This window comes from Pseudochaenichthys georgianus, chromosome 1, assembly GCF_902827115.2.
Source record: "Pseudochaenichthys georgianus chromosome 1, fPseGeo1.2, whole genome shotgun sequence".
NCBI classification, from domain to species: domain Eukaryota; kingdom Metazoa; phylum Chordata; class Actinopteri; order Perciformes; family Channichthyidae; genus Pseudochaenichthys; species Pseudochaenichthys georgianus.
The window spans coordinates 38,019,443-38,045,437 of NC_047503.1; the positions used below are offsets into that span (position 1 = coordinate 38,019,443).

Below are 25,995 nucleotides of genomic sequence, written 5' to 3' on the forward strand. Positions count from 1 at the left end.
ATAAAGAGTCTTCAGTCATGATAGCAGCCTCGGCTTCAGGCACGCTACATCCTGAAGTTTTCTGAAAATATAGCCGATATGATGTTTCCTACATTCACCATTGTATTTCAGAATGCTAGCATGCTATGACTAAAGATCACTAAACACATGGTACAGCTGAGGCTGCTGGGAGTCATATTAGTTTTCCTTAAACTGCTTATGTTAATGTACAGTTTCACAAAAGACTCTCAGAGCTGTTCATGGATTTATTTTTTATATATGGAGAGTGCGGTTTTCAACTCTCAAAAAGAATGAGAATAAGTGTTTGTCTTTCTCAAAATGTTAAACTATTCCTTTAAGATTGACTAAAGCACATTTAAGTTTCATCATTTGATATTATGCTGAAGGAATAAACCAAGATAGACTGACCAAGAGTCATTTTCAGATACAGTGGGATGGTGTTCATGGATGATCTGCATGCAGAGGTGTGCACGTGTCTTCCTGCATGCACGTGTGTTCAGGAAAGAGTGTGAACATGCTACTCCTGTGTGTGTAATTGGACTTGTGCAAGACCCAGATTCTTTGCTAGTGGTGTTTGATAAAGTGTAAGGCTCGACACAGTGCAGCCGAAAGGGCCGTGGCCGTTCAGATAACAAGGCTGCATCTGGCGGAGTTCACTGGCCTCAACACACACACACACACACACACACACACACACACACACACACACACACACACACACACACACACACACACACACACACACACACACACACACACACACACACACACACACACACACGGACGGCTGATGCAAACATTACATTGACTTACATGCATTTCCTGGAGACTTATCCTAACCATAACCAACACATGCCTAACCCTAACCCTAACCCTAACCAAGTCTTCACCCTAAAATTAATGATCCCCCTCATGGGGACCTCCATTTTGTCCCCATAAGGGAGGCGAGTCCCCACACGTGACTGTGTAAACAGATTCAGGTCCCCACAAGTATAGTAATGCTAGGCCACACACACACACACACACACACACACACACACACACACACACACACACACACACACACACACACACACACACACACACACACACACACACACACACACACACACACACACACACACACACACACACACACACACACACACACACACACACACACACACACACACACACACACACACACAAGGCTGATGCAAGCTATGGCCACACTTCAGTCAGAGGAAACCACATCTTTGCAAGCACAGAAAAAACAACTGTGCTTAACTTTCTTTTCCTTTCGCTGTTCCCTTTTCTCTTCCTCGTGGGGCAGTCAGTGTTTGAAGTGCAAATAGGGCATGGTCATCCCAAAACTGTTCTGGGCCATTTGTCTTGTAAAGGAAAGATGCAGATTTGGCCTAGTTTGCCATTCTGCAGTGGTCAGGTGCCTGTGAACACCAGCGGACACTCAGTGCACCTTGTTTGGCTTTGCATGGTGGCTTTGGTTGACGCACACTCTGACACACACAAACACATTTTGACCCCAGTGTCAGCGCTAGTGTTAGCAGTAAAGCTGCGGCGGATGTCCCTCTGTTGACTCGGAGTGATGTAAGCTCGAGATGAGCGCTGCAGATTAAGAGTGAAGGCAAACAAAGGGTCCTGCCAAGATGAGCCACAGTGTATACAGATTAATATAACAATACAGCCACACGAGCGCTGCCGTAAACCATTTGCATAACTCTTTTTAATGTGTTTCGGAAAATGTCCTCGCTTCGCTTTGAGGGGATACCCCCACATGGAAACTTGTACCTAGGTGGTCCATTCCAGCCGACATCAGTTGTTTACCTAGCCCGTCTGAGGATCACAGAGAGGGGAAGCAGACAAAGAGCGATGTGTTGTCTTTGACAGCCACACGCACATTCATATAGATCAGCCATGATATATGCAGATTTACACATGCCCTGTAAGGTCCTTCAAGCTACTGAACATTCAGGAACAGAAGCACATTTCACTCAAAATGGGGGAAGAATTTTTCTGACAAAATGTGTTAAAAACTGAAAAAATTCAAACGTTGACTTTAAATAAATGTATTATGTCAACAGAATCCAGATTATTGTATTAGGTTAGTTGAAAGCAATAATATTACGTTTAAATATATTAGGTTCAACTTAATATAATTTTTTCCAACTAACCTTATACAATTACAAAACACAAGATTTAATGAAAGTCAATATTTGAATTATTTCAGTGTATATTTGTTTTCCTCACCACAAGTCATGCTCTATGACCTGGACATTGTACTCCCGCTTTACCTTTAGATACAGCTTTTGTTTGCCTTGCAGTCTGCCATTGGACAGTAAGAGTCTGTCTGAAGAATCTTAAGAGTAAATTCACGTCTCAACAATTTAAGCACCAAATCGAAGACTCCATTTTGGAGGATATTGCAGTAAAATGATGAAATCATTCACAAAGGCTGCTCTCATAGATTGTATTTCTTAAAACGTTTTCAATTGTACTCTGCTGGCAAAAATCAAGATCTGCATAAATATACAAATAAAAGTAATAAATAGGAACAGACAGTTTGAATGACATTCAACACACACACTCACACAGACATACATGCACTCACTCACACACACACACACACACACACACACACACACACACACACACACACACACACACACACACACACACACACACACACACACACACACACACACACACACACACACACACACACACACACACACACACACACACACACACACACACACATACACACACACACACACACACATACCATGTATACATCACTTCAGGGGACATTACATTGACTTACATGCATTTCCTGGAGACTTATTCTAACCTTAACCATAACCAACACATGCCTTACCCTAACCCTTACCCTAATCCTAAACCTAACCAAGTCTTCACCCTAAAATGAATGATCCCCCTCATGGGGACCTCCATTTTGTCCCTATAAGGTAGGCGAGTCCCCACACGTGACTTTGTAAACAGATTTAGGTCCCCACAAGTATAGTAATGCTAGGCCACACACACACACACACACACACACACACACACACACACACACACACACACACACACACACACACACACACACACACACACACACACACACACACACACACACACACACACACACACACACACACACACACACACACACACACACACGCACACACTGATGTTTTCGCTCCTCCCCCTTCAATGTAGTGCGGTATCATTTATCATGGTTATATTTGGCTTCTTCTACAGTACAAGACATCACCTCGTTTTTTAAACCACCACTCCTCACCCCGGTCAGTTTTACCTGTCGCCCAACACTCAGCGCTGCTCTCAGCGCTCTGTGGGGGGTTTAGCATGTGTTAACATGACAGATTGAGCCCCAGTGGGAACCTTAATTGCATCATTTCATGGATGCGAGTCAGTGCTGTGGTCCGGGAGAGTAAACAAGCTCTGAATCCAGGAGCAGTGAGGGACTGGGAGGAAGTGGAGAGGGGGGGAGTGATGGAATGAAGGGATGTAGAGAGGAGTGTAAGCTAAGCAAAGGTAGAAAGAGGAAGTGCTTTGGAAAAACTGACGTTCTCTTTTAGAGGTTCTTCAAATAACTTTAATAAAATATGGAGCCCGTTTTTATCTTTCATAGACATTCTGGATATTATGCCTAACAGATCAGATGATTGAGTCCTTTTGTTTCATATTATTCTTATTGTAAGAATAGTTTTGTTTACAGTTTCCCCTTATTATTATTATTATTATTATTATTATTAATACTTGTTTATTTAGAATTATATATTTTTTGTGTGCTTAATTTGTTTTCTTACCTGAGGTCGAGGCGGGTGGGATGTTTAGAATAGAACATTGAAAGTGAGCATTATGTTTCTGTCCCTTTCTTATTCTGTAATTGTATATGTTGTACTTGTTATGCTCAATAAAATATATATATAGTGCCTGAGGATAGAAATGGGTGTAAATAACCTAGAAATTGAGATGAATTGAAGAAGTGTGAAATGTGAGATAGGGGAGGTATGACAAAAAACGTTTTGCTAAAAACAAAAACCACCAAAAAGCAACAGACTTGCATAAAACCACCCAAACCTCCTCCAAGGTGGTCGTGGAGTTAGGTTTGTTTTGTTATGTGATAAGCTGAGAGTTAAGTGAGGCAGAAGGAAAAGGCAGCAGCGGCAGGCTGGTCGGAAAGTGTGTCTTCATTAGTAAGTGATCAGGGCTGGGGAATATGAGATTTCAGCTGCCTCAGTCGTGCGTTTCAGCAGCAGTACTCCCTGAGTCAGAGTAAACACATGAGGTCACAGAATACACTAGGCAATTAGGGGTGTGACAAAACCAGATATACATCCAGGGGGTTGACATGCACACACATGTACACAAGCAGGTACAGGCCCACTTAAAAACATGCACCACACATGTTTACACAGTCCAGATCCGATACTCTCACATGAATCAATATGTTGGAATCTGGAGTGCATGGTTACAATTTATATTCAAAATCACAGCAAAGCAGAGCCAATACGGACAAACACAGATGTTAATGCACAACATCAATCAATGCTGCTCTCCCAGCTTCCCTGACAAGACATCATGACTTCTTGTTGACATGTGACATCTGCCAAATGTACAACACACACGCTGTACATTTAGCAGGGATGTTGTGGGACGGTGGAGAAGAGGTAACGTGCCGTTAGATCAAAGTGGAAACAGTTATTCGTGGTGAGTCAAACAAGACCTGAAGGGATGTCACAATCATGGTGAGTGTCGGGAGACGTTTCCAGAAAAGTGTCATGGGTGGACATGGGTGGTATCAGAAAAATCAGATGTTGGAGGCAGAATAATGGATTAAGATGAGGAGCGCCAGACATCAGGGGGAAATTAGATAAAAAGCCTTGAGTTAGTGTGTTGAGGTAGTTACAGGAAAAAACCTTGAATCGTGGTGGTCTGCGTTTAAATCATTTTTGTTTTACCAGTTGTTTTAAAGGGACCAACCTTTTTTCTGAAAAATGATATATATTATATATTAATAAACCTTTGAAAAGGCCTTTAAGCAATAAAGTCAATAAAACACATTTCACACCGACTCCAGACCTTTCGAGTTTCCATGTACAACTGCGAAATATTATTTATGGATTTTCCGCTCCGTAAGTCACCATGCTATACATTGGAACTGTGTTATGTTTTACCTCCACGTGCACATTAAGTTTAGTCTTGTAAAACCTCACCGCCACCGAACTATTCACTTAATGCTTATTTTTAGAGAATGTTGTTGAATTTACAGTCTTCACTATACACCTGGATAGGTTGCCATGGAGAAAAAGTTGTTAAAACTGACATCCATCCATGAACTCAGCACTGAGCAAGGTATAGTGAAAAAGATTGGGAATGACCTTACAAGTTTGCAAAAGTAATGGGATTATGTAATAAAAGATCATTTTTAAATCTGTAGAGATATTTCGTGAAGCCACACATTTTACTAAGCTAGTGAATCTTAAAATTAGCTCTCAAAGTTTGAAGTACGTGTCAGTAAAGACATCTTTAAATAGGCTACTTATTTTTAGTTTTGGCCATAAATATGATTGGTGATGGACATATTATAACATTTGTCAGAAGACCTTTCGTGAGTATAATGTTTTCCTCTACATACAATGTTAGGTGACTCACACTTGTAGCATTTCAAATATTCAAAGGAAAATCTCCTGTTTGTTTCATCTGTGGAAAGATAAATGAATATATTAAGAAATATCTGTTTTAGTGATCCAAATCTCAAAGTAAAACCCAAAATATGCACAAAAATATAAGGCTAGGAGTTAACTCTAGACTCCTATGGTACCCCAAGGCCCTTAGCGTTAGAGTTAGAAAACTAGTCAAATGTACTTTGAGGATATATAGCCAGGTTTTGTTCCCAATTTTACTTGGATAACCAGCAGATCGTACTACTACACATCTACATTCTCAAAAACAAAGCCTCGCTGTAGTTCACCTTACGCGTGCCATCAATCCCTGCTGTACACCATGCATTCATTAGTTTGGAGTAGTTTAATACTTGTTTATTGGTAATACAGACACCTGTTTGCAAAGACGATCGGTTCACCTGACTAATTTGCCTCCCATGGCTCTAAAGTTTCAGCTGTAGTTATTGTTTGATTTTTCCTGAGGTCACCCTTTGTTTATATCAATTCATTATTTCCATGCTCCATTTCAATGACATGAGGCCGTATTGGATCTCCCTCGGGACGTAATGGGAAACAGATCAGAAACTCAAGTAAATACAGCATAATGAATTGTTCACTTTTGTCTGGATGAGCAGAAACAGAATGACGTCTCTTCTTAATCACGGGGCTATTGTTTTTTCCTGTTTTTTCCCGTCTCCTCCTGTTACCCTATAAGTATTGCTTGTGCCGACTCTTTCACTCATGTATACAATATTATGGCATGCACTTCCAGCCATCTCAGTCCTACAAATATTTGGTATACAGGCTCCTCATGTTTATTCAAAGTACTGGGTTACACTGTTTGGGAAAGATAGACAGACAAGAGCCCTTTGGGAAGGAAAAAGAAAACTATTCCAAATGAAAAGTAATGATTCAAGCCACAGATAGAGTATAAACTCAAATATACGCTGGGCTTCGCAGCACTATTGGACAGTTCCACTTTATGCAATTTTGATTGGATCTGAACAGTGCCTAGTGAACTTAGTGTTGCATTACTCTAAATATGGCAGTGTGTGTGTGTGTGTGTGTGTGTGTGTGTGTGTGTGTGTGTGTGTGTGTGTGTGGGTGTGTGTGTGTGTGTGTGTGTGTGTGTGTGTGTGTGTGTGTGTGTGTGTGTGTGTGTGTGTGTGTGTGTGTGTGTGTGTGTGTGTGTGTGTGTGTGTGTGTGTGTGTGTGTGTGTGTGTGTGTGTGTGTGTGTGAGTGAGAGAGAGAGAGCAGAGTGAGGTGGGTGGTCTCCACTCACTATCAGTATACAACACAAAGCCTCATTGGTATTTTGAGAAGGAAATTAATATTGCCATCAGCAGTGGGTCTTGCGTGTGTTCCTAGCTGCATGAATGTGTTCTGCGTACTTCTGAAAGTGAAGAATTTCCATTTCACAAGAGGACATTTTTCAGGCTGAACTTTGAGCGATGCCATGACGCAGCATGACGACACATAGCTGCCATCTCGGCTCGCTAGCTGTCAACTCCGCAGGCTTTTCCATTCAAGCGGGAGTAAGAGGAAAAGCCCAGGCCTGGTGCCACATTGGCCCTCACATAACTCAAACTGTTTCTCAACATCCTTCTCTTTACTCTCTTTACCTGGCTGCAGGAAAAATGGTCGGTGGAAATGTTGCAGCTAACTGAGAAATGAGACAATTCCCAGTTCCAAGTACTGTAGGCTACAGGTTTTATACTACAGACCATCCCATTCTGACAAATTACGTCCGTATGTGTTCTTATTTCCAAAGGTTCCACCGTCCCAATATTTTGGATGTTGGGCTATCTAATGTGCATAACAAGTTTTCTTTCAAGCTGCTACAGTATAAAGAAGATATCAACAATTCGCACTACGGTTTGTATTCTTCTAAATGCGTCTGTAGATTTCTCCTCTATGCGCCAAACGTAAACATTTGAAAATGGGTAACACAGAAATTACTTGTCTTTAAACAACTCGGGGGGGGGGGGGGGGGGGTTCATTGTGGTAACTATTTTTGTTACGTTAGTCTCCTAGGGTTTTCAATTAACTCGTTTTTCCAGAAGTTATGCGCTGGATTATTTCTTGGCTGGGATCAGTGACTTCCGGGACACTCTTCCACAATATCTATACAAACCTGTAAAATAATGAGTTAATATGAAAATGTGTGAGCTAGGTAGATTATAATTCCATTTTGTTTGTAACCTTTGGACAGAGCCTGAATAACACTTCCCACTGAATAAAGATTTAAAATGTATAAATTGTGAAGTAGGAATAATGACTACACATCTACTCGGGTTCAAATTGAGCTTTTTTTCCCAGGGAAGTTCTACTTTTCCAGTGACTCCGAGTAATATATACAAATTATATAGGCATCCCCTTCTGAAATCAAGTACATTTTAAGCTTACCATGTATTGGTGAATACCAAAAACAAGAGACAAATATTTCTGACATGCTATAAATTTTAATAGACATATTGATATTTCTGTAGAGAAACAAAGTTATCCCTAGTTTTATTTACAATACAGGAATACAAAAAATGGTCACATACAGTACAATGGTAAAAACAACATAGAACTTAAATAATTATTTTATTTGTGTAACTACTTAAATAATGAAAATGGTTATTCTATTCACACCACGCCGTCTCAGCAGCTACAATGCAACTTTCACATTAAGTGCTAAAAAAATTATAATTTTCCATTTTACAGCATGAATTCCATTTTGACCAGGTAGAGTTGATTTATTTCAGCAAACACAAGCAAAGCAGGAGATGAAAAAACAAATACATCTTTTATCGACACTGAACCATCACGAACCATCACGAAGCATGATTGTTTTTTCAAAATAAAAGTTGGGGAGAGAGCACATCTGCAACTGTTTGCCTTTGAAAATATTAAACACTGACTGGTTCTGACTCCTTTTATGGAATTAAAATAGCAAAAGATCAAATGTGGAGTTCTTAATAAGACAGTTTAAAAGAATATAAGCATGCATGTAAGTCTGCTGCATCTGTATTAACTTCGGGAATATCTGACACACATTAACGCGGCTCCAGACAATCCCAGTCTGATGTTTTAACTACATATAGGAGTCACTATATTGTAACCTTCAAACATTAGACAGATCCTCATCTTAGATCTGCTCGAGGATCTGCCTCTGACTGCGACTCGGTGGCCCGAGACGTTTGATCATCTCAAACAGAGACACGTTTCTGACAGTGGGAATGAAACCACGTCAGGGAGAAGAATTAGATGGACTCAGCCAACTGCTCCAAATTACTCTCTGCAGGCACAGACATGCATTACTTTTACAGTGGGGGGGGGAAAGAAAAGGAAAATAAAAAAAAGGTTTACGTGACTTTCTCAACAGAGGAAAAAGCTGCATATGTATAAGTACAGAACATGAAATGACATGACCTGACAAGCTTAGTGTAAAACTGCTTTCTATAAACACCATTCTCTCCCATATATTATTACGCTTAAAAAAATAAACCCTCCTCTATCATAACAATAGTAATGCTATAGTTTTTTTTTTTTTTTTTTGCAATGCTAAGTAGTACTTAGGTAAGCTCTATTGGAAATATACATCACCGCGCTACTGTATCTCTTCCCTTTGTAGTTTGAGTTGGGGTTCAGTGTGTGACGCAATGCAAGGAGTTTGTTAAACCATACCTGTGACGGTGTGGTGTGTGTGTGTGTGTCAATGTTACAACTACTCTCATTGCGCTTTTAATATATGTTTTTAATTCATTTTGAATAATAAAGTGAATGAAACAAAAATGAATACAGTGCATGGGAGCCAACAACTCTGTTCAGATTGTTTGAAACTGGCTTTGACAAAACGTTCTCACTCCGTGGTTCCTGTTTCTGTGGAGGGGACAGTCCTCTGCCGTAGATCCATTCTGTACACTGATAGCAAGTGACTGTTGCAAAACAAAGTTTACACACCGTATACTGTTATAGCTTTTTATGACAATGTGCCCACAAACTAAAAACAACATCATAAGTGAGACGACATCTCTCTTGTATTATAGCCTTTTGAAAATGATAGCACTGCAGACCCACGACTGTCATTGACTTCAGAGTGTTCCTTCAAAGTCTTCATGTGAAGAGATTTATTCTGCTGGGTTTGAATGGACCATGAGCACAAATTGGATCTCAAGCCACGCTGCTCCTTACAATTTTGAATCCTTAAAAGGACCCCTGAACAATCAACTGTCTTCGCTGAAATGCCTCAAACCCCATTTATTGGTGGGTCTTAAGTAAGGCAACAGATTAGCCCCTTAAAGGTCCAAAGTCTCGGTTCCTGCAAGCGTTTTCTGAACGAGAGAGGAAACATCCTAGTGGAACATCCATAACTTGGCCATGCGTATCAATCATCTCCCCTGCTGTCTCTCCGAAGTGTGAACACGGCTTGGATGCCAGGCCTGGTGCTCAAGAGCAAGTAGCTTATAGGCGAAAGAGGAAGAGTTTGGTTTGGTGAAGAATGAGGATGAGAAGCAGTCTGACGGGGATCCTGTGTGTATTTGTGAGTGTGTACATGCCTGTGTGTGTGTGTGTGAGGGAGATTACGAGGCCGTGTTAAGGACACCTCGTTAGAGTCTGCTGGTGGTGGTAGGTAGATTTTTGTCAGCTGGGGGATGACAGCGGGGAGCAGCCCCCCTCTGCGCCCCTATACGATGTAGCTGGTCAGGTCCAGGAGGTACGAGGTCATGTCGATGATGTGGTCCAGAATGCCGTCCTTCTCCTGGTCGTTGGGCATGCCCTGCTCACTCTTCTCACACTGGAGCCCAGAGTAGCCGCTCTTACACAGGCACTTGTTGGGCTCCATACACATGCCTCCGTTGCGGCAGACTGGCTCACACTTGGCTACAGAGAGAGGAGACAACAGAGGTCGTAAGTAAAGCAAGATATAAAACAGAAGCGGGTTTTGTGTTTCATGAAGGATCAAATGCTTTTAAGAAAATGTAAAAGAAAGTAATATTGCACGTTTAACGCTGAATGCTCTGCAATAATAAACCTGGTTTACACATCTGGAATTGAACAGCACTTGGGGTGCTTTTTGTTAAAAATAGTCAGACTTGGGGTAACTTAAAAGCGAGTATCAGTAGGAAACAGAACTTGTGTAGCTGTGTAACAATCATTGTTTTTATTAGTTCACCTTTTTGTTCAGTTTATTTTGTAAAATAAATTGGTTTTATTCAAAAAGCCATTTGTTGTGCAGTATAGTGAAAGCACAAGATACCCTAACCCCGACATGAGAACACATTATTATAATAATAAATGCTATCGTCAACAAGAAGTACAAAACTTGCTATTGCATATTTCTGTCATATCTAGTAGCCATGGATATTTGATAGGATGTTATACACACATGACTACACTGAAAGCAGCAGATGTTTAAAAGGACCCTCACCAACTCTGCAGAAGGGCCCCTCCCAGCCGGGGCTGCAGCAGCACTTTCCGGTCGGGGTGCAGTGTCCGTTCTTACAGTGTCGGGAACAAGCTGTCATCAGCAGCTCGGGGGGCTCCACCTGACGCTGGCACTCCTTCGGGGCGAGGGGCCTGCAACAGTTGGTAGAAGGAGGGAAGGTCAGTATGTGGGGGAGAGCATCACCAGCAGGCTAATGCATTACAGGAAGTGGGGCGAGGCTGTAAATCACACACTGATAAAGTAATACTACTTCATATCAGTCACACAATGGCAATCTCCGCATTTAAGCTATTTAGAGTATAGCATTGGTTAATGTATCAGTTTTAAGATGTTGTACGGCACTTGCATTAACACCATTTTTGAAATGTAAGAACTGAAACAATGAAATGTAAATCGTCGCACATAGACACCGAACAGACTGGATACAATTATAGCATCGTCAAAAACCAGTAGTTCCCAACCCAAGTAATTGAGGCTGAAAAACTGTTTTCCTGTAAAAATGTGTTTTCCATGTGAAGTGGCTGGGTTAATCTTGTCCTTTGATCAGGTTAAATGTTGATTTTATATCCGATAATAGCGACAGAATGACACAATTTGGATTTTCAACCACTCTCTCGAATTCTGAACCCTAAAAGAACCCTTGAATATTTAACTGCGTTTGCTGAAATGCCTCAAACTCTTTGACTGCATCCAAAAACAAGAAGTGAACTCGAATTGATGTGAGACGTAAACAGCCTTGCATTGATTAAACACAGACTAGCTTAGTAACGTGTAAAGGTGTGTAGTTGTACTCTAACTCCATGTTTGGACGATTTCATGTCATGACACATGAAGTATATTGTTTAGATTCTACCTATTTTTCAGACTTTTGGCCAGTTCCACTACACAGCTAATCAGCTCCGTGTTTGTTCTGTGCTCAGCTGCTGCGCCGAGTGGAGGAATTGGCAGAGTTCTGATGTTCCGAAACAGAAAGGACGTCTCCAGAGTGCACAGGTTGTTTGATTGGACTTGGAATGGATAGTTCCTTTTTGTCTTGTGTCTGTTTCCAGGCACACTATGGTAAAGGACTCTGGTAAGAAGACCCTTTCAGTGAGAAATCAAACACACAAACACATCAGGTCTTAATTTCCAGATCAGTTTCCAAAAAGATTTGTGCAAAATAATAAATCAAAGGTGGGGAAGGTAAGTTTGAGAAACCGGCTCGAGATCGCTAGAATTTGAAAATACACAACCGGAGAAAATCTGCCACTTCCTTATAGAGCCCCTCCTCCAACACACAGGAACGCGCACATGACCAATGAGGGCACGAGATCAGTTTGTGCCCCGATGGAAGGCTGACAGGCAGGTAGGCCATTCAGTCTGTTTAGCCGGCTAAACGGATTGGTTGTACTTTTTACAGTATTACGGCTTCTACAGATGACATTTTTTTATGGATATTTTGTCAAAGCACTTCAGATATTCATTGCTATCGGGATGTTAAGAGCATTCCATGGAATATAACAAAAAGTGTATCTCGAGCCGGTTTCTCAAACTTACCTACCCCACCTTTAAGGTTAAAAAAAAACGTTCTTTTCGTGAAATTACCAGCTTAAAAAACTCACATCCCACTCTCATTGGCTGAGGCACGCAGTAATACTATACTAGGATTACTGGCAGTCCTGTATAAAACATTCGACTCATAATTGTCATGTATCTTTATAGCTGTAGCCCTCTGTTTACTGTAAAGCTATTTTTGAATGTTACAACAAGTAGGGTCAACACATCTTCCAACATGTGCTATCTCACACGATAGGCAGCGTTTGTTGATATGTAACCTCAGAAAGATAGCACTTTGGACGTGATGCACATTACAGCGTTCATTTTGTACCTTTCAAAAAGGCTCAGCCCGTTGAGATGTATGTATATGTCAATAAATGTTCCTATTATTTGTGTATATTCCAATATTTTGTCAACTCCTTCACAAATAACTGTAAAGCAGGAGCATCCATTAGGCTGTCTTATTGTTTTAATTTTAACTTTTTCCTTAGATCCTACCTACTTACCCGTCTTGGAATAGTCTGCAAATTAAATGGAAACTTAACAATCTGGTGCCACTAAATGTTTTTAAAGCTCGGTTGGATGCTAGTCAATCGGAACATGTTGGTACCTGTTTATGTGGATAATTATGTAATGATGCTGAATGATGTCCTTTTGTTGTTCTATTTATGTTTCATGTGGAACTACTTGGAAAAGAGATCAATGATCTCAATGGGATTTATCTGTATAAATACAGGTTTGAAATTAAATGACTTGAAGAACAAAACAACACATAGGGTTAACACTGGATTACACTGGCCTCTGCAGATATAAACATGATTTGGAAAAATGCAGACACACAAACATCTCCACACCATATGCGTCAAGTCTGAACACCAAAGACACATATTGTGATCATTCCATATTAAGACAAACAAGCAGACACGCACAGCAGCAAATGGGCTGAAACTGAATTATTTCATATCATGCTCTACAAATCTGGAAATAATACAGTGAGTTCAAATGTGAAGCGTCTGCTGCCCACACACACAAACACGTGTCTGTGTGTGCATTTTTTGAGAGAGAGAGAGAACTGTAGATGTACCGACGTAAAAAGCTAATGAGGCAACACAGTTTGCTGGACACAGATGGACACACACTCACACACTGACACACACACAGGCTTGGTAACTGGACTACTGTGGACTGATGCTGGTATGAGAGCTGAAGAGCATCAGTGTGTATTTATATGTAATGCTCGGCCCGTGGGAGAACAGGCCACATCGATCATGGCTGCGGAGCAAATGGTCAATCAGCAGGAGAAACTAAAACTAGATGGAGTTCAGGACCTACAACCAGGGTGATCAAACTCTAACTACAGCACATACATGTACTTGGCGTTCACTCAATAGTCTGCTGTGGGTAAATGTGTGCAAATGCTATATTGGTTTCACCTACTGTATAGGACGGACTACGTGTGGAGAGACACCTATTTCAGCGTCAAATACAAGATCTGTCAGTAGTTTGATAAATGACTGTAACTATGATATTGTTTGGTGATAATTGTATTTATTTGACTGTGAAACTGTTTACTTCCTACTTTGAAAAATGTGTTGCAAATGTTCTGACAGACAAACTGAGTGAAGGCAGTGCGCAGTGACGACACTGTGGCTGCGTGTGTGCGTTAAAGTGGCTTTCAATTTAGAGGATGGAGGGGTGGAGAGAGGAGAGGGGGGGTGATTCCCATGCTCCCATCAGCACCCAACTCCAGACTCCATCCATGGTGGCTTTTGTTGTTGCAGGCTGCATGCAGTTAAAAAAAGAGCGAAGTAGGGAAGCAAACAGAAAGAGAGTAAGAGAGAGAAAGAGTAAGAGTCCCTGGAGGATTGGGGGGTCTGTAGCTAACACTGTTAATAGCAGGCAGGGGTCAGCAGCGCTACTAAACAGTCTGTACGACTGCCAGGGTGGCTGTGAAAACAGCACCTGCTGGTAGCGCCACTTGACAAAGGCAGCTGGGTCAACAGCCACTGTGGGAATTTATCAACTTCGGGAGGGGTGGTGTGTGTGTGTGAGAGAGCGAGGGAGTGGGAGAAGGGCGACAGTGCTCACACATGAGGTAGTTACATTGACACAGAAAGAGAGATGATGATGATGATGATGATGATGATGATGATGATGATGATGATGATGATGATGATGATGATGATGATGATGATAAATCATGTCATTATTACATTAAAAATAAAAATGGAAATTAGATAATGCAGAGTGTGAGGAAGATGAATGCTGATTAGGATTGCTGTTTTGTGCAAAAAAACTGCCTTCCTTCTGTCCTTACATCAAGGGAAGCTGAACATTAACATATCTTAACACTGGCGTCCATTCAGGTCTGCAGTGTGGATGATCTGCCTCAGATTTGTTCCTGATCCGTTTGATTATTAGGTTTGTCAGTGTGTGTGTGTGTGTGTGTGTGTGTGTGTGTGTGTGTGTGTGTGTGTGTGTGTGTGTGTGTGTGTGTGTGTGTGTGTGTGTGTGTGTGTGTGTGTGTGTGTGTGTGTTTAGCTTGTTGGCTCGCAGGGCCGGTTTGATTGACACGAGGTATATGTGAGAAAAGGGCTGTGGAGTGGTGTACATTGTGCGCCCTAACAATGGCTTAATCAAACGGCCCAGTGTGGTCTCTTTTGCTGTTTTGTCATCCGACTCCATTGTTTGGGGGCTTCTTTTGTAGCTTCATTCCTTGTTTTAATTGTGCAAGAAATTTACTGTGTATTGTAGGAGCCAGGGCTATTCAGTGCAACTGGCAAGCAGCTTTGTCAAGGGGAGGACCACAGCAGAGATGTAGGAAGATTTAGGAGGGATAGGAAAATAAAGAAAGGGCTTTTTTCTGCAGCGTGCTGGGAGCTAGCGCAACGCACGCTCACACAGGCTCACAGATGTGCATGTTCGCGTGTACGCACCACCCACACAGTTTATATCTGTACACACAAAAAGGCACAGAGAGGCACACATGCAGATAAATATATCCAGAAATGAGCACCCGCTGTCTCCTTCCCCTGTACATCCAGTGATTTGTGACTTCCATGGCTAATGCAGTTCATAAAGGAGGTCCCAGGACCCTATTCGAAGTTCACCGTGTCTTCTTAAGGTCTCTGCTCACTGTAATTCAATCAGTGCAGCCTGCAGCTGACAAAACCTGAACGTGTGAAAAGTCTTTCATAACGCTGCTTTTCTGTAGAGAGGCAAATTGCATTTTACAGCAGAACTCAGCAGGGGGTACGGCTCTATATGTAACGATTGAGCTATTGCTGGGGACCAACTGTAAGGAGCGGATTCTGTCCGACTGCACGGGTGAAGTGCAGCCTGTGCCTTTTGAATTACGATATGATAAACATGGAACTGTGTGACTATGACTTCCATGACGTATTGTATAAACAGAGGGGCTGAAACAAATCCCTGTTTTGTGCCGTTTCATAATATCTTTGTTTGTTAGTCGGTTTCTTTCTTGCATTATTTCTCCAGGCATAAATATAATGATCTGACTGTATAAATAATTACGTTATCAAACGCAGACTCACTGGAACTGAAAATCAGCCAAACGTGCCCATAAATACCAGCCGAGAGTGTATGTGCAGATTCAAGTTTCATTCCACTTGAAAGCAACTGCTTTTCCTTATTACTGAATGATTTACGGCAAAATAGGGAGAAACAAGCCATAAAAACTTCAATATGATATTTGAATTTAATCAGAAAATAACATATTTTAATCTTAAATAATATTTATGTGTCCTATGTTTCTTTAACGTCTTTTTTAAGTCCAAGTACTTTGATTTACGTTGTTGCTGAAGTGTGCTATACAAATACATGTATCTTTCCTTAGGTACAATATATATGTATATGTTAATGTGTAACCGATGGAAACAATATGTGAAGTGAAGAGAAATGAAACTCTCAGTTAAACTGAGGATTCAGAGCTTTAAATCTCCCAGTCATATTATAGAGTCTATATGATTGGAAATCTTTCCATCCCTGCTGCTATACTAAAAACAAGCCCGGTCTTGCTCTCTCCCTCACATACACCCTCAGACCAAACACATTCAGCATGTTTCAAAATGCATGGTGGCCTATTTATTATTGGAGGGGTACTCCAACTGACAAACAAATACCTAGAAATGAAGTCATCTGGCCAGGACATGTTTACACAAACACTGCTGAAGGATTTTATGGCTGATGTTCCCCTGTAAGCCTTTGCCGCCCTCCCTAGCAGTTCCTCTTTCCCCCTCCATGTTCCCAAACACCCAGTTGATCAAAACACAACGCTAAATGCTATACTGAACCACAAAACCCCCAAAACAAAGCTCTTTATGAGATGGTTGGAGGGTCCAGATGTCCTCGCATTATGGTGAATCAAAAAGGGGAGGACCACCAGACTTGATAGCGCGCTGAGGTCAGACACGTTAGCAACCCCATTCACTCCCCCCGTACCCCCTCGACATCCTCCTTGTAACAAGATCATAATAACGAAGCCAGAGTGTATTAGGAGTCAAGGCTCCAACACCACAGGGTCCGCACAGACTAAACAAGTCCACTTGATGGCGGAAAGAATTGTTCTTTGGGAGCAATGCGTCCAGCCACCAGGGCCCCTTTGAAACATCTGTGGTCTAATTAATTGCGCTAATGCCTGGGTGGCACTGTCATCCAGCAGGAATAATCAGCCGCGGATATGTTTCTATTGTGATTCGGAGGCATGCAAATTCGCTCCGTTTCTTCTTCTCTTACATTCTCTGCCTCTCTCAATTCATTTGAACCCAGCCTAAAGATGTGTCAGTTGGGACTTCTCTTTGCATTTGGTTCATACAATTGGACCCAGAGCGGAGCAGATGGGCCTAATCCCACCGGGCGTTACCCTCTCAACTTCCTGCAAAAGTGCTGATAAGAAGATAGGTAGACACATCGGAGGCATTCAGCTTGGAGCTTAATGTGTGGGTTTGAATTACAAAGTCTGCTTACGTTTGCAGCGAATGTTCTTTCTGCCAGGGTAATCAATCAGAAACAAATGCGTATACATCTCGACTGCATCATGTGGGATGCCCTTTCTGCATACTTTCAGTGACAACATGTTTCTCACTTGCAAAAATTGTTTATAGATCCATCACCATTTCTAAAACGGCGATGCATATGGTAAGCATTATGACAGTGACACATTTGAATGATGAACTTACACTCACACGCATGTTCCCAACACATTCAAGTTGTTTAACATCCATTCATTCAGGGTTAGATTGCACAGAAATAGCCTGCACTGCTAAAACCTACTGTGAGTCGGTGTGCTGGATCGTTGTTGGACTCTTTCTACGAGGTGAGGAGTAAAAGATGCTGTCTAAATGAACATGTGTGTGTTGCTACATGTGCTAAAACACATTCTATAGAGGTCTCTGTGCTTGACAACAGGTGCCTTTGTGTTTCCCCTGCTCTTAGCAGAATGGACTCTGCTGTCACATGCTCTGAAAATAACCAGAAGGCAATCGTTTCTAAGGAGAACACGGCCAGCTAAGTCAGTGTTGCTCTTAGCAATACTTTACACTAACATTTTGAAATGCTATGCTTATTCTCCACTTACTGCTCGGCATTTGTTTTGGCCCAGGCAGATAGTTATATGAAGGGCAGGGGAGTTCTTGTCACAGCGATAAATCATGTGTGTGCAGAGGGGACATGTATAAGTACTTAGGACTTGAGGAGGAACATGTGAAAGAAAGATCGCACTGTAAAGCAATTTGATCAACGATAGATCAGTGGTTTCATAAGAGTCAGTTTCATGTCTTCTACTGTACGTGGGATCAGAACAGTCACATAGTTACCGTTAGATGAAAACTGCATCGATTAAAGGACGGCGGGCTAGATGCTGGTAACTCCATTAAGGACTTGGACCCAGCTGTATCCCACCAGTTTACCAACATATGATGAAAAGGAAAATATATATTGTGAATGTACCTTTTGGGGTCTATCAGCTTGTAGAGTTTTGCACTGTGGGACAGCGCCATGGTTTTACTGCTTGCCAGTATGTAGACTTCACCTGCAAAAGAGAAACAATCATTGCTATTGGCCATCAACACAGTTGGCGTTGCATATTCTTTGCAGAGCACCAAATGATTTACTTTCCTGCCATTCATGCAATATCTGTTCCCGAATAAGGACAAGAGGAGGAAATTAGACAAGAGTGGGGAAGACAAGAAGTAATAAGGAGAGGATGAGGAGAATGAGGGTAGCTACAGCTTCTGCACGGCTGCACTTGCCAAAGGAGTCTACGAAACAGTTTAATGGGACAATTGGATACTCATGACTGGGAACCAGGCGGATAATTTAATGAGGAACAAGCCCGCAAGAAAATTCCATAAGGGGACAAATTGTAAACATGTGTCCGTGGGGCCCATACAATGGGACACAAGCCCAACCCCTTCATGATTCTTGCACCAGTTGCAAATCATGATCGGGATCAGGATCTTTGAAATACCTCGTCAAATAATAACTCCAAGACCCGGCAAGAACTGTGATCAAACATTTCTGACGGCTGTGTGAGTGAGGAATATCATGTGTGAGTGTTAATCAGAAACAGCACAGCTGACAGTTAATAATTCGGAGTCTGGTGGGGGTCCAGCTGGTAAAATGTTCTGTATCATATTAGTCTGCTCACCTCAGCTCACCCTTTCTTATCTTAATGCTGCAGTCCCCCCAGGTAAACAGTAACACATCTCTCTACCCATGCATAACATCGCCTCGTAGGTGGCCCAATCGGCAGTTTATAAATGGGTCTTTGGAGTATCCTTGCTATCTTATGGAAATTACAATTAATCCAGAAGGAAGTACGCACCATTTAATATCCTGTTGGGAAGGTGCCACAGGGGCAGAGCAAGAGGGATTTCTGTTCTGTAGTTGGAGATGTAACTCCTAGTTGGCTAGGTGTTGCACATTTTCCAGATTGCAAATCGTGCGTCACGCTTTGTTTGTGCGAAACACTGCAAAAATATTTTGAATAACCAAATGGAAAATTCCTCAACATGATGTTAACATTTGCACCATTGATAAATATACAACACAATTACTCTAAGCCATGATTTGTCAAGAGTTCATGTTGTAAAACCTCAAAGTGATTCCATAAAATAAGTTCACACATATCTGACACTCATGTGGAAAACAAAGGGAAGCGAGAAAAGGGAAAGAGAGCAAGGTTGGACATGTGAGAGGCGATAGAGGATATATGTGTGTGTGTGTGTGTGTGTGTGTGTGTGTGTGTGTGTGTGTGTGTGTGTGTGTGTGTGTGTGTGTGTGTGTGTGTGTGTGTGTGTGTGTGTGTGTGTGTGTGTGTGTGTGTGTGTGTGTGTGTGTGTGTGTGTGTCTCATCATTGTCACTGACCTAGTTCATCCTCTCCAAAGCCCAAGATGTGTCCCACCAGCATGGAGCCACAGGAGCCAGCTGGGCCCAGACACAGAGCTTTCTCCTGCCACTGCTCACCGCTGTCTGACAAGGTAGCCTTCTGGAGGATCCGCAGGTTACTGAAACAAACAAAACATGTAGGTGAATTCCTGCAGTCGTTACTTTGTCAGTTGTTCTCATGTTCACTGTAGTATAATGCTCAGTGTGTACTATTCATGACATGCACACTTTGCTGTATGATTACAAAATAAAATGCGATTACATTAAAGCAGTACTGGGCAAATTAGAGTTGAGATTTGGAAACGGGGACACGTTTTACTAGATGTTCCATGGTTCGTTGACCCATGTTGCTCTTCCACCCCATGTCTCACGTGGTGTTATTTAGGACCTCTGCTTTTAGTTTCAAAACAAACATCATGCCGGAGCCTTCACTTAGCCACAACAGCATGCCCTCAAATTGTAATGAGGCACCGAATTAACCGACCACACATTGTTTTAAACACAGTGCCAACTCCAGATAGTGTACTTCCCCCTGCTATTTACTTCCTTTGTTTACTCAAGCGTCAGTGTTTGACATCAGCAAAGTAGGATACATTACAAACCAAAGAAAAGTGTGAACAGCACCGAGCAGCAGGATGTTCAATTCTCCATTTACACTGAGTGGGCCGTGCCGCCGTGGTGACAGTAACATAAAACTTGTTTTCCCCCACGTGGATGGAACGTTGTCTTTACTTTGGCAAGTGCCGAAGCAAGGGACAGATTTCAGTGTGAGAAGAGTTATGGTGATCTCAGTAGGACTTGAGATGTTTGTCCGATTACTCATTATTCAAGTGTGTACTTGAATGTAATGATCATCGAAAAGCTATGTTTGTAAAATGGTGCAGTGTGCAGGGAGTCAATCTGGATTTCACAACATGTCTTTTTCCGTTTTGTACCGTTTCAGCTTTCTTATTCTTACCCATTTTTGTCTCCAAACACATAGCTGCCATAAAGTCTTCTCGACTGGCAGCCCCTGTAGATGAAGCCCCCCACAGGTGGAGCTCCTCCACTGGACTGCAGGTCATAGACCGAAGGCTCATTTTCTGGAGAGGGACAAGGAGGAAAGGTCATCAGTGGTTTGAATCTACTCAAAACACAATTCAACTGCTGCCTATAATAGCAAGTGCTGTTTTGTTGGTGATTAAATAAAAAGAATAACCTTCTTTTTGTCAGTAGTCTATTTGAGATAAAGATGGTGTGGAAACTCAACAAGATAAGAAGAAACAACAAAGAGTGAATTTTGATTTAAATTAGACAGCAATATACAGTATTTGACTTCTTCCTTGGCAGACATCTTAGACTTAATGTCTTTAGGGCAGAGGCTTTAATAATCTTCTATTCAAATGGTGAATATGGCAATATTTTTGATTTGATATACTTTATTAATCCCCGTGGGGAAATTGTTTCTCTGCATTTGACCCATCCTCGTGTTAGGAGCAGTGGGCTGCCATTTTGAATATAGCATGTGTTCTGGATTACAGCGGTCTTGGAGTGGCTGTGGCTCAGTGGATAGTGTGCTGGACTTCGAATCAGGGGGTAGCAAGTTCGAGTCCCACTGCAGTCAGCATGTCGTGTGGGGATTGCCCACAGTACTGAACGTATGGAAGTCGCTTTGGACAAAAGCGTCTAACAAGTGACATGTAATGTAAATATGAATGGAGGTTTGCTGCCCCACTGTAATCACTCACAGAGTTTGGCTAAATCAGCCATCCTGCCAAGTTGGAGAGGGAATTGGCAAAAACCAGCATATTGAATTGTAGTGAGAGATCAGGGTGGATTCGGGTTGCCAAAACAACATTGATTGTGGCAAAGATAACCAGCCCAATTTAATTTGGAACAAACAGCTGTGATGTGTTTTATTGTGAGGAGAAGTGTAAGCATTGCGAAGGAACTGCTGTTATTGATTATTTTCTCAATGTGAGAAGAACTGGGCCCCTCTCAGCTGTGTTTCCAACAATACTCAACCATCATCGAGACAGTTATTGTTGTCGACAGGTTCACATCTTACTTGTGGACACGATATTACATTCCCCTGGCAGATATACACTCCACAAGGGGGGAATCTTTCGAGATCACATCATTTTTATGTTCAACCTTCACCGTCTCTGCACTCGACCCGGGGTGTTTTGTGAACTTGCTGAAAAAACACCATGTTCTTACAAAATGAAAGACAGTCGTGAAACAGATGTCATGTTCAGCGGAATAAACGTGAAGCCAAGGAATTGATATATTTTCATGTCTTTCTCAAGACGTAATGCCATCAAACAAAACACAGACAAATGTTGCAATCGGTTATTTTTATCATGAACTATGTTAACATTGCAAAATAATGGGCTCACCATAATCTTTGCCCGGAGTTATCTCCAGTATTCTTCCTGCAGATGTGTTCTTGCCACTGGTGTCTGTACAGAGCATCAGGAGGCTCCCATTGTCCGACTGAAGCCGATCCACTGCACACCTAGGGTTCAGAATATCAGGGGTTAATACAGGAGAAACACCAACCAACTGCACATACAGTAGCAAGTTGGCCTAAGAGCAGAGTCTATGAGAAACCGTTCTGAAAATACATTCATGAAACCACAAATTCAAATTCATTGACAGAAAAGAAAGGTGTTCAAAGTTTGATTCAGTCGCACTACCCCTATATTGAAGGAACAGCCAGGAACAGCCGTTTAGTTCTTCAAGTGTTCCACTCACCTGCCTGGGTCGTGTAATCCATGAGCAAATATTTCAGGTGGCTGGTTGGTGCTGTTGAAGTACGGGTTGTTCCGCGGTATGGAGTAAGGGGATGTGCAGCAGTCTGTGTCCACATCTACCCTCAGGAGGGACCCTGTGAAATCACTGCATTCAAAAACACAAAGAAAATACACCTTCACGATGGTGGGAGCTACGAAGTGATTCAACCGTGTTACACACACCAACACTTGATCCTTGATAGTGTGCTTCTCAGACCTCTGATCTCACCTGAGTCCGTCCATCTCCTCCATGTCGTCCAGGGTGATCATGCCATCTCCGAGGACGATGTGCAGCAGACCATCAGGGCTGAACAGAAGCTGACCTCCGAGGTGCTTCCTGTGCAGCTCGGCCACTTCCATCAGCATGCGCACCGTCCGGGTGTCCACCTGGTTCGGGTTTTTCCTAACAAAAAACATAAATGTCATTTCTGTCAGAGGGTGCACAAATAATGGTAACATATATATATATATATATATATATAATCGAAATACCTACATGTTTCAATACACTGTCATATACATATTTGAATTATACACTGTATTAGGGTCTTCGTAAGTATTTGTTTGGAGCAGTTGGCTCTTGATTGCTTCAAAATAATTGCCATTTAATGTTTTGCAATACTGCGTGAGAAATTATTTTATACATAAGTACCCACTCATATCATTACTTGAATAATTATGTTGGTTGATAAAAATGCTCCCAAGGCATGGATAAGAAATGCTGACATGCATAATAGACTTTACAACATCCAGCATTAAATGAGTTTAAATGGTTAGCTGTCTGGGACATTTAATCTAAAGCATTGTCTAAGTAAGACCAAGACCGTGGGTGGGGATATAACACGATGTTGCACAAGTTCTTATGCAAAGTGGGGATTTGGCTTTACAGTATCAGCAACACATATTTCGTGATGTGTTATTTTGAGTAGTCATTTCTCTATTCGCCCCTCAAATTAAAGACCATACGCTGCAATCACCATGACTGCATGCCAAGACTATAATGAAGATTACATCATTAAGTTAAACATACACGTGTGATTATGCAAATTAAAATGTAACACTTAAACGCGTTCGTGAGAGAAGATTGTTTTCTTAATTACAGGTCATTGTCAAGGGAGTGTGAGGTATCGACACAGCGAAAGGCAAACGTCGCTATCCTCACAGGAGTGTTGCAAATAAACGCCCATGTTACGCAGTGAGCTCTTAAAGCTTTCGTATTTACTGTGGTTCCTATGGTTCCTGGCAGAAATGTGTCGAATAAGTGTTGTTGGATAGGAACAGCCTACTATAACACATTCCTTTTAAGGTTTTACAATACTTTTTTTACAACATCCAATAAGTTTCGATTTCATCCCATTCTTATTTAGTTTAAAAACAGTTCTACAAATTGTGCTTTTTGAATTTTGAACCATTCGCAGTCAAATGAGAGATGTACTGAAAAGCAATTTGTGGGAATGTACACCAATCGTCATGCATCGCTACAAATTACGACTGACCACGTTGTAAACTGTCCTGTGCTTTTCGGCGGTTAAATGAGTGGGCCAGGCATTATCCATCCCCAATAGTTAATGGGTCAGTTACACGTATGTAGACTACGAGGCAGCTGAGGTCTGGGTTTCCTTTCAGGCAGTGAACGGCCCATATTTAAGGTAGATTTGGCACACACTTCTCCCATTACCTCGAAACGGTGTATTCAACCACACGGAGAATGTGGTCGTGTGGTCCGATGGCCCAGCGCTCCTGGTTGGTGGTGTAGGAGACGTAGAGCTTGCCATTCTTCTTGTAATTGGGGTGGAATGCCAGGCTTAGCAGGCCCCTTTCATCTCCACCCTGCAGTCAGATGAGAAACACAAAAGATCCAGGAGTTAATTATGTCCCTCCTTGGCTTCTGCTCGGGCTGGAATCACCCCCCTCGGTCATCTTCATCATCACCCGGACCACTACATGCAGCCTCTACACACCCCTCGCCCCCCACCTTCTTTAATTCTTCACCCTCTCTAATCCCTCTTTTTTATTTATCCATCACATTCCCTTTCACACCCCTGCTATTCTCCCATTCTCTCTTTTCCCACCCTCGCCTGTTTCACTTCACACCTTCACCAACCTCCTTGAATATACCATTACCAACCATTATAAAGCATTTGACTCTGGGTAGAGCTGCGCCTCTTCTACAACCCCCCGCCTTTACGCAGTCTTCTCTGCAGCCTGGTTATGTGCGCTTGTCCACAGGGTCGTGGGGCCCCTGTGACGCTCGGGCCCTCCCGGTGGCCTCCATTGTGCAGTGATTTGTGTGTGTAATCTTTGGGGGATATCCGTGAATGCTACGCTGAGTGGCTGAAAGAATTTATTAGCTCACTCACAGTTCATAGAGAGCACAAAAGTGCAGAGTGCTTCAGTCCGTGCTTTTTGCTCCGCGTCTCCTCGCTCTTTACTGGTTTACACAAAATCCATGCAAAATGCAAGGCTTGGAGGGGGAGGTGGTGGGGGGGCAGAGAGCTGCCAACTCCCACTGTCTTGGCAACATGTTTAGAAAACATCTAAATTGCTTGTGTAATATGTAAACCTTTGTCTCACCCCGGAGGCAGCTACATCAGTTGTCACTACCCTGGTGGTCCTCCCATCACAGTTAGCTGTAATAATCAGCTTCAGCAATTCATTCCCTCGGCAAGACAGGCCAGGTCGGCCCTTTTTCTACGTTTTACTCTCCCTCACTATTTCTTCTTGTCCAAAGAATGAACAGAATGCTAGACTTAGGTGTGAAGAATGTTTATAAAGTGGTCTCTGTGTGATTGTGTCCCTCTAAAAACAGCTTGATTCTTTTTTTTCCACTCAGGAAAAAAATAAGTGATGCATCACGCAGAGAAGTTACCTCACTCATGGCAAACAAACAAGTATCATTTACTAACACAGCCGTCTCATGCAAAAGGTATTCCCTCAAATAGTAGAAGGAAGAAAGGAATTCAGGAAAAATATATATATCAGATTTGAACATTAGTGGCAGGCCCTTGATAGGTGTAGTCTAAGTCACAGGCCAAGGAAAACTAATAATAAATCGGTGTTCAAATCTCATAGTTCTGTTTGTATTGCATTAGAATCGGCCGAGTCAAACCCAGCAGACACATGCAATGCAAAAGGGATGAGTCTTCGCAAAG

At 42.1% G+C, this 25,995-nt stretch overlaps 1 protein-coding gene across 2 annotated transcripts in view; it reads right to left on the reverse strand.

Annotated features, from left to right (window-relative positions):
* Positions 1 to 8,165: 8,165 nt before the first annotated feature.
* hhip (hedgehog interacting protein) overlaps positions 8,166 to 25,995 on the reverse strand; it is a 32,734-nt gene continuing 14,904 nt past the window's right edge. For both annotated transcript variants that reach the window (XM_034086206.1, XM_034086210.2), the window contains exons 5-13: positions 24,522 to 24,673; positions 23,073 to 23,246; positions 22,806 to 22,949; positions 22,448 to 22,566; positions 21,028 to 21,151; positions 20,049 to 20,188; positions 18,629 to 18,710; positions 11,108 to 11,256; positions 8,166 to 10,560 (exon numbers count right to left, since the gene is read on the reverse strand). In XM_034086206.1, coding sequence (XP_033942097.1) covers positions 10,364 to 10,560; positions 11,108 to 11,256; positions 18,629 to 18,710; positions 20,049 to 20,188; positions 21,028 to 21,151; positions 22,448 to 22,566; positions 22,806 to 22,949; positions 23,073 to 23,246; positions 24,522 to 24,673 — 1,281 coding nt within the window. In that variant the 3' untranslated portion in view covers positions 8,166 to 10,363. The remainder of the gene's footprint in view (positions 10,561 to 11,107; positions 11,257 to 18,628; positions 18,711 to 20,048; positions 20,189 to 21,027; positions 21,152 to 22,447; positions 22,567 to 22,805; positions 22,950 to 23,072; positions 23,247 to 24,521; positions 24,674 to 25,995) is intronic.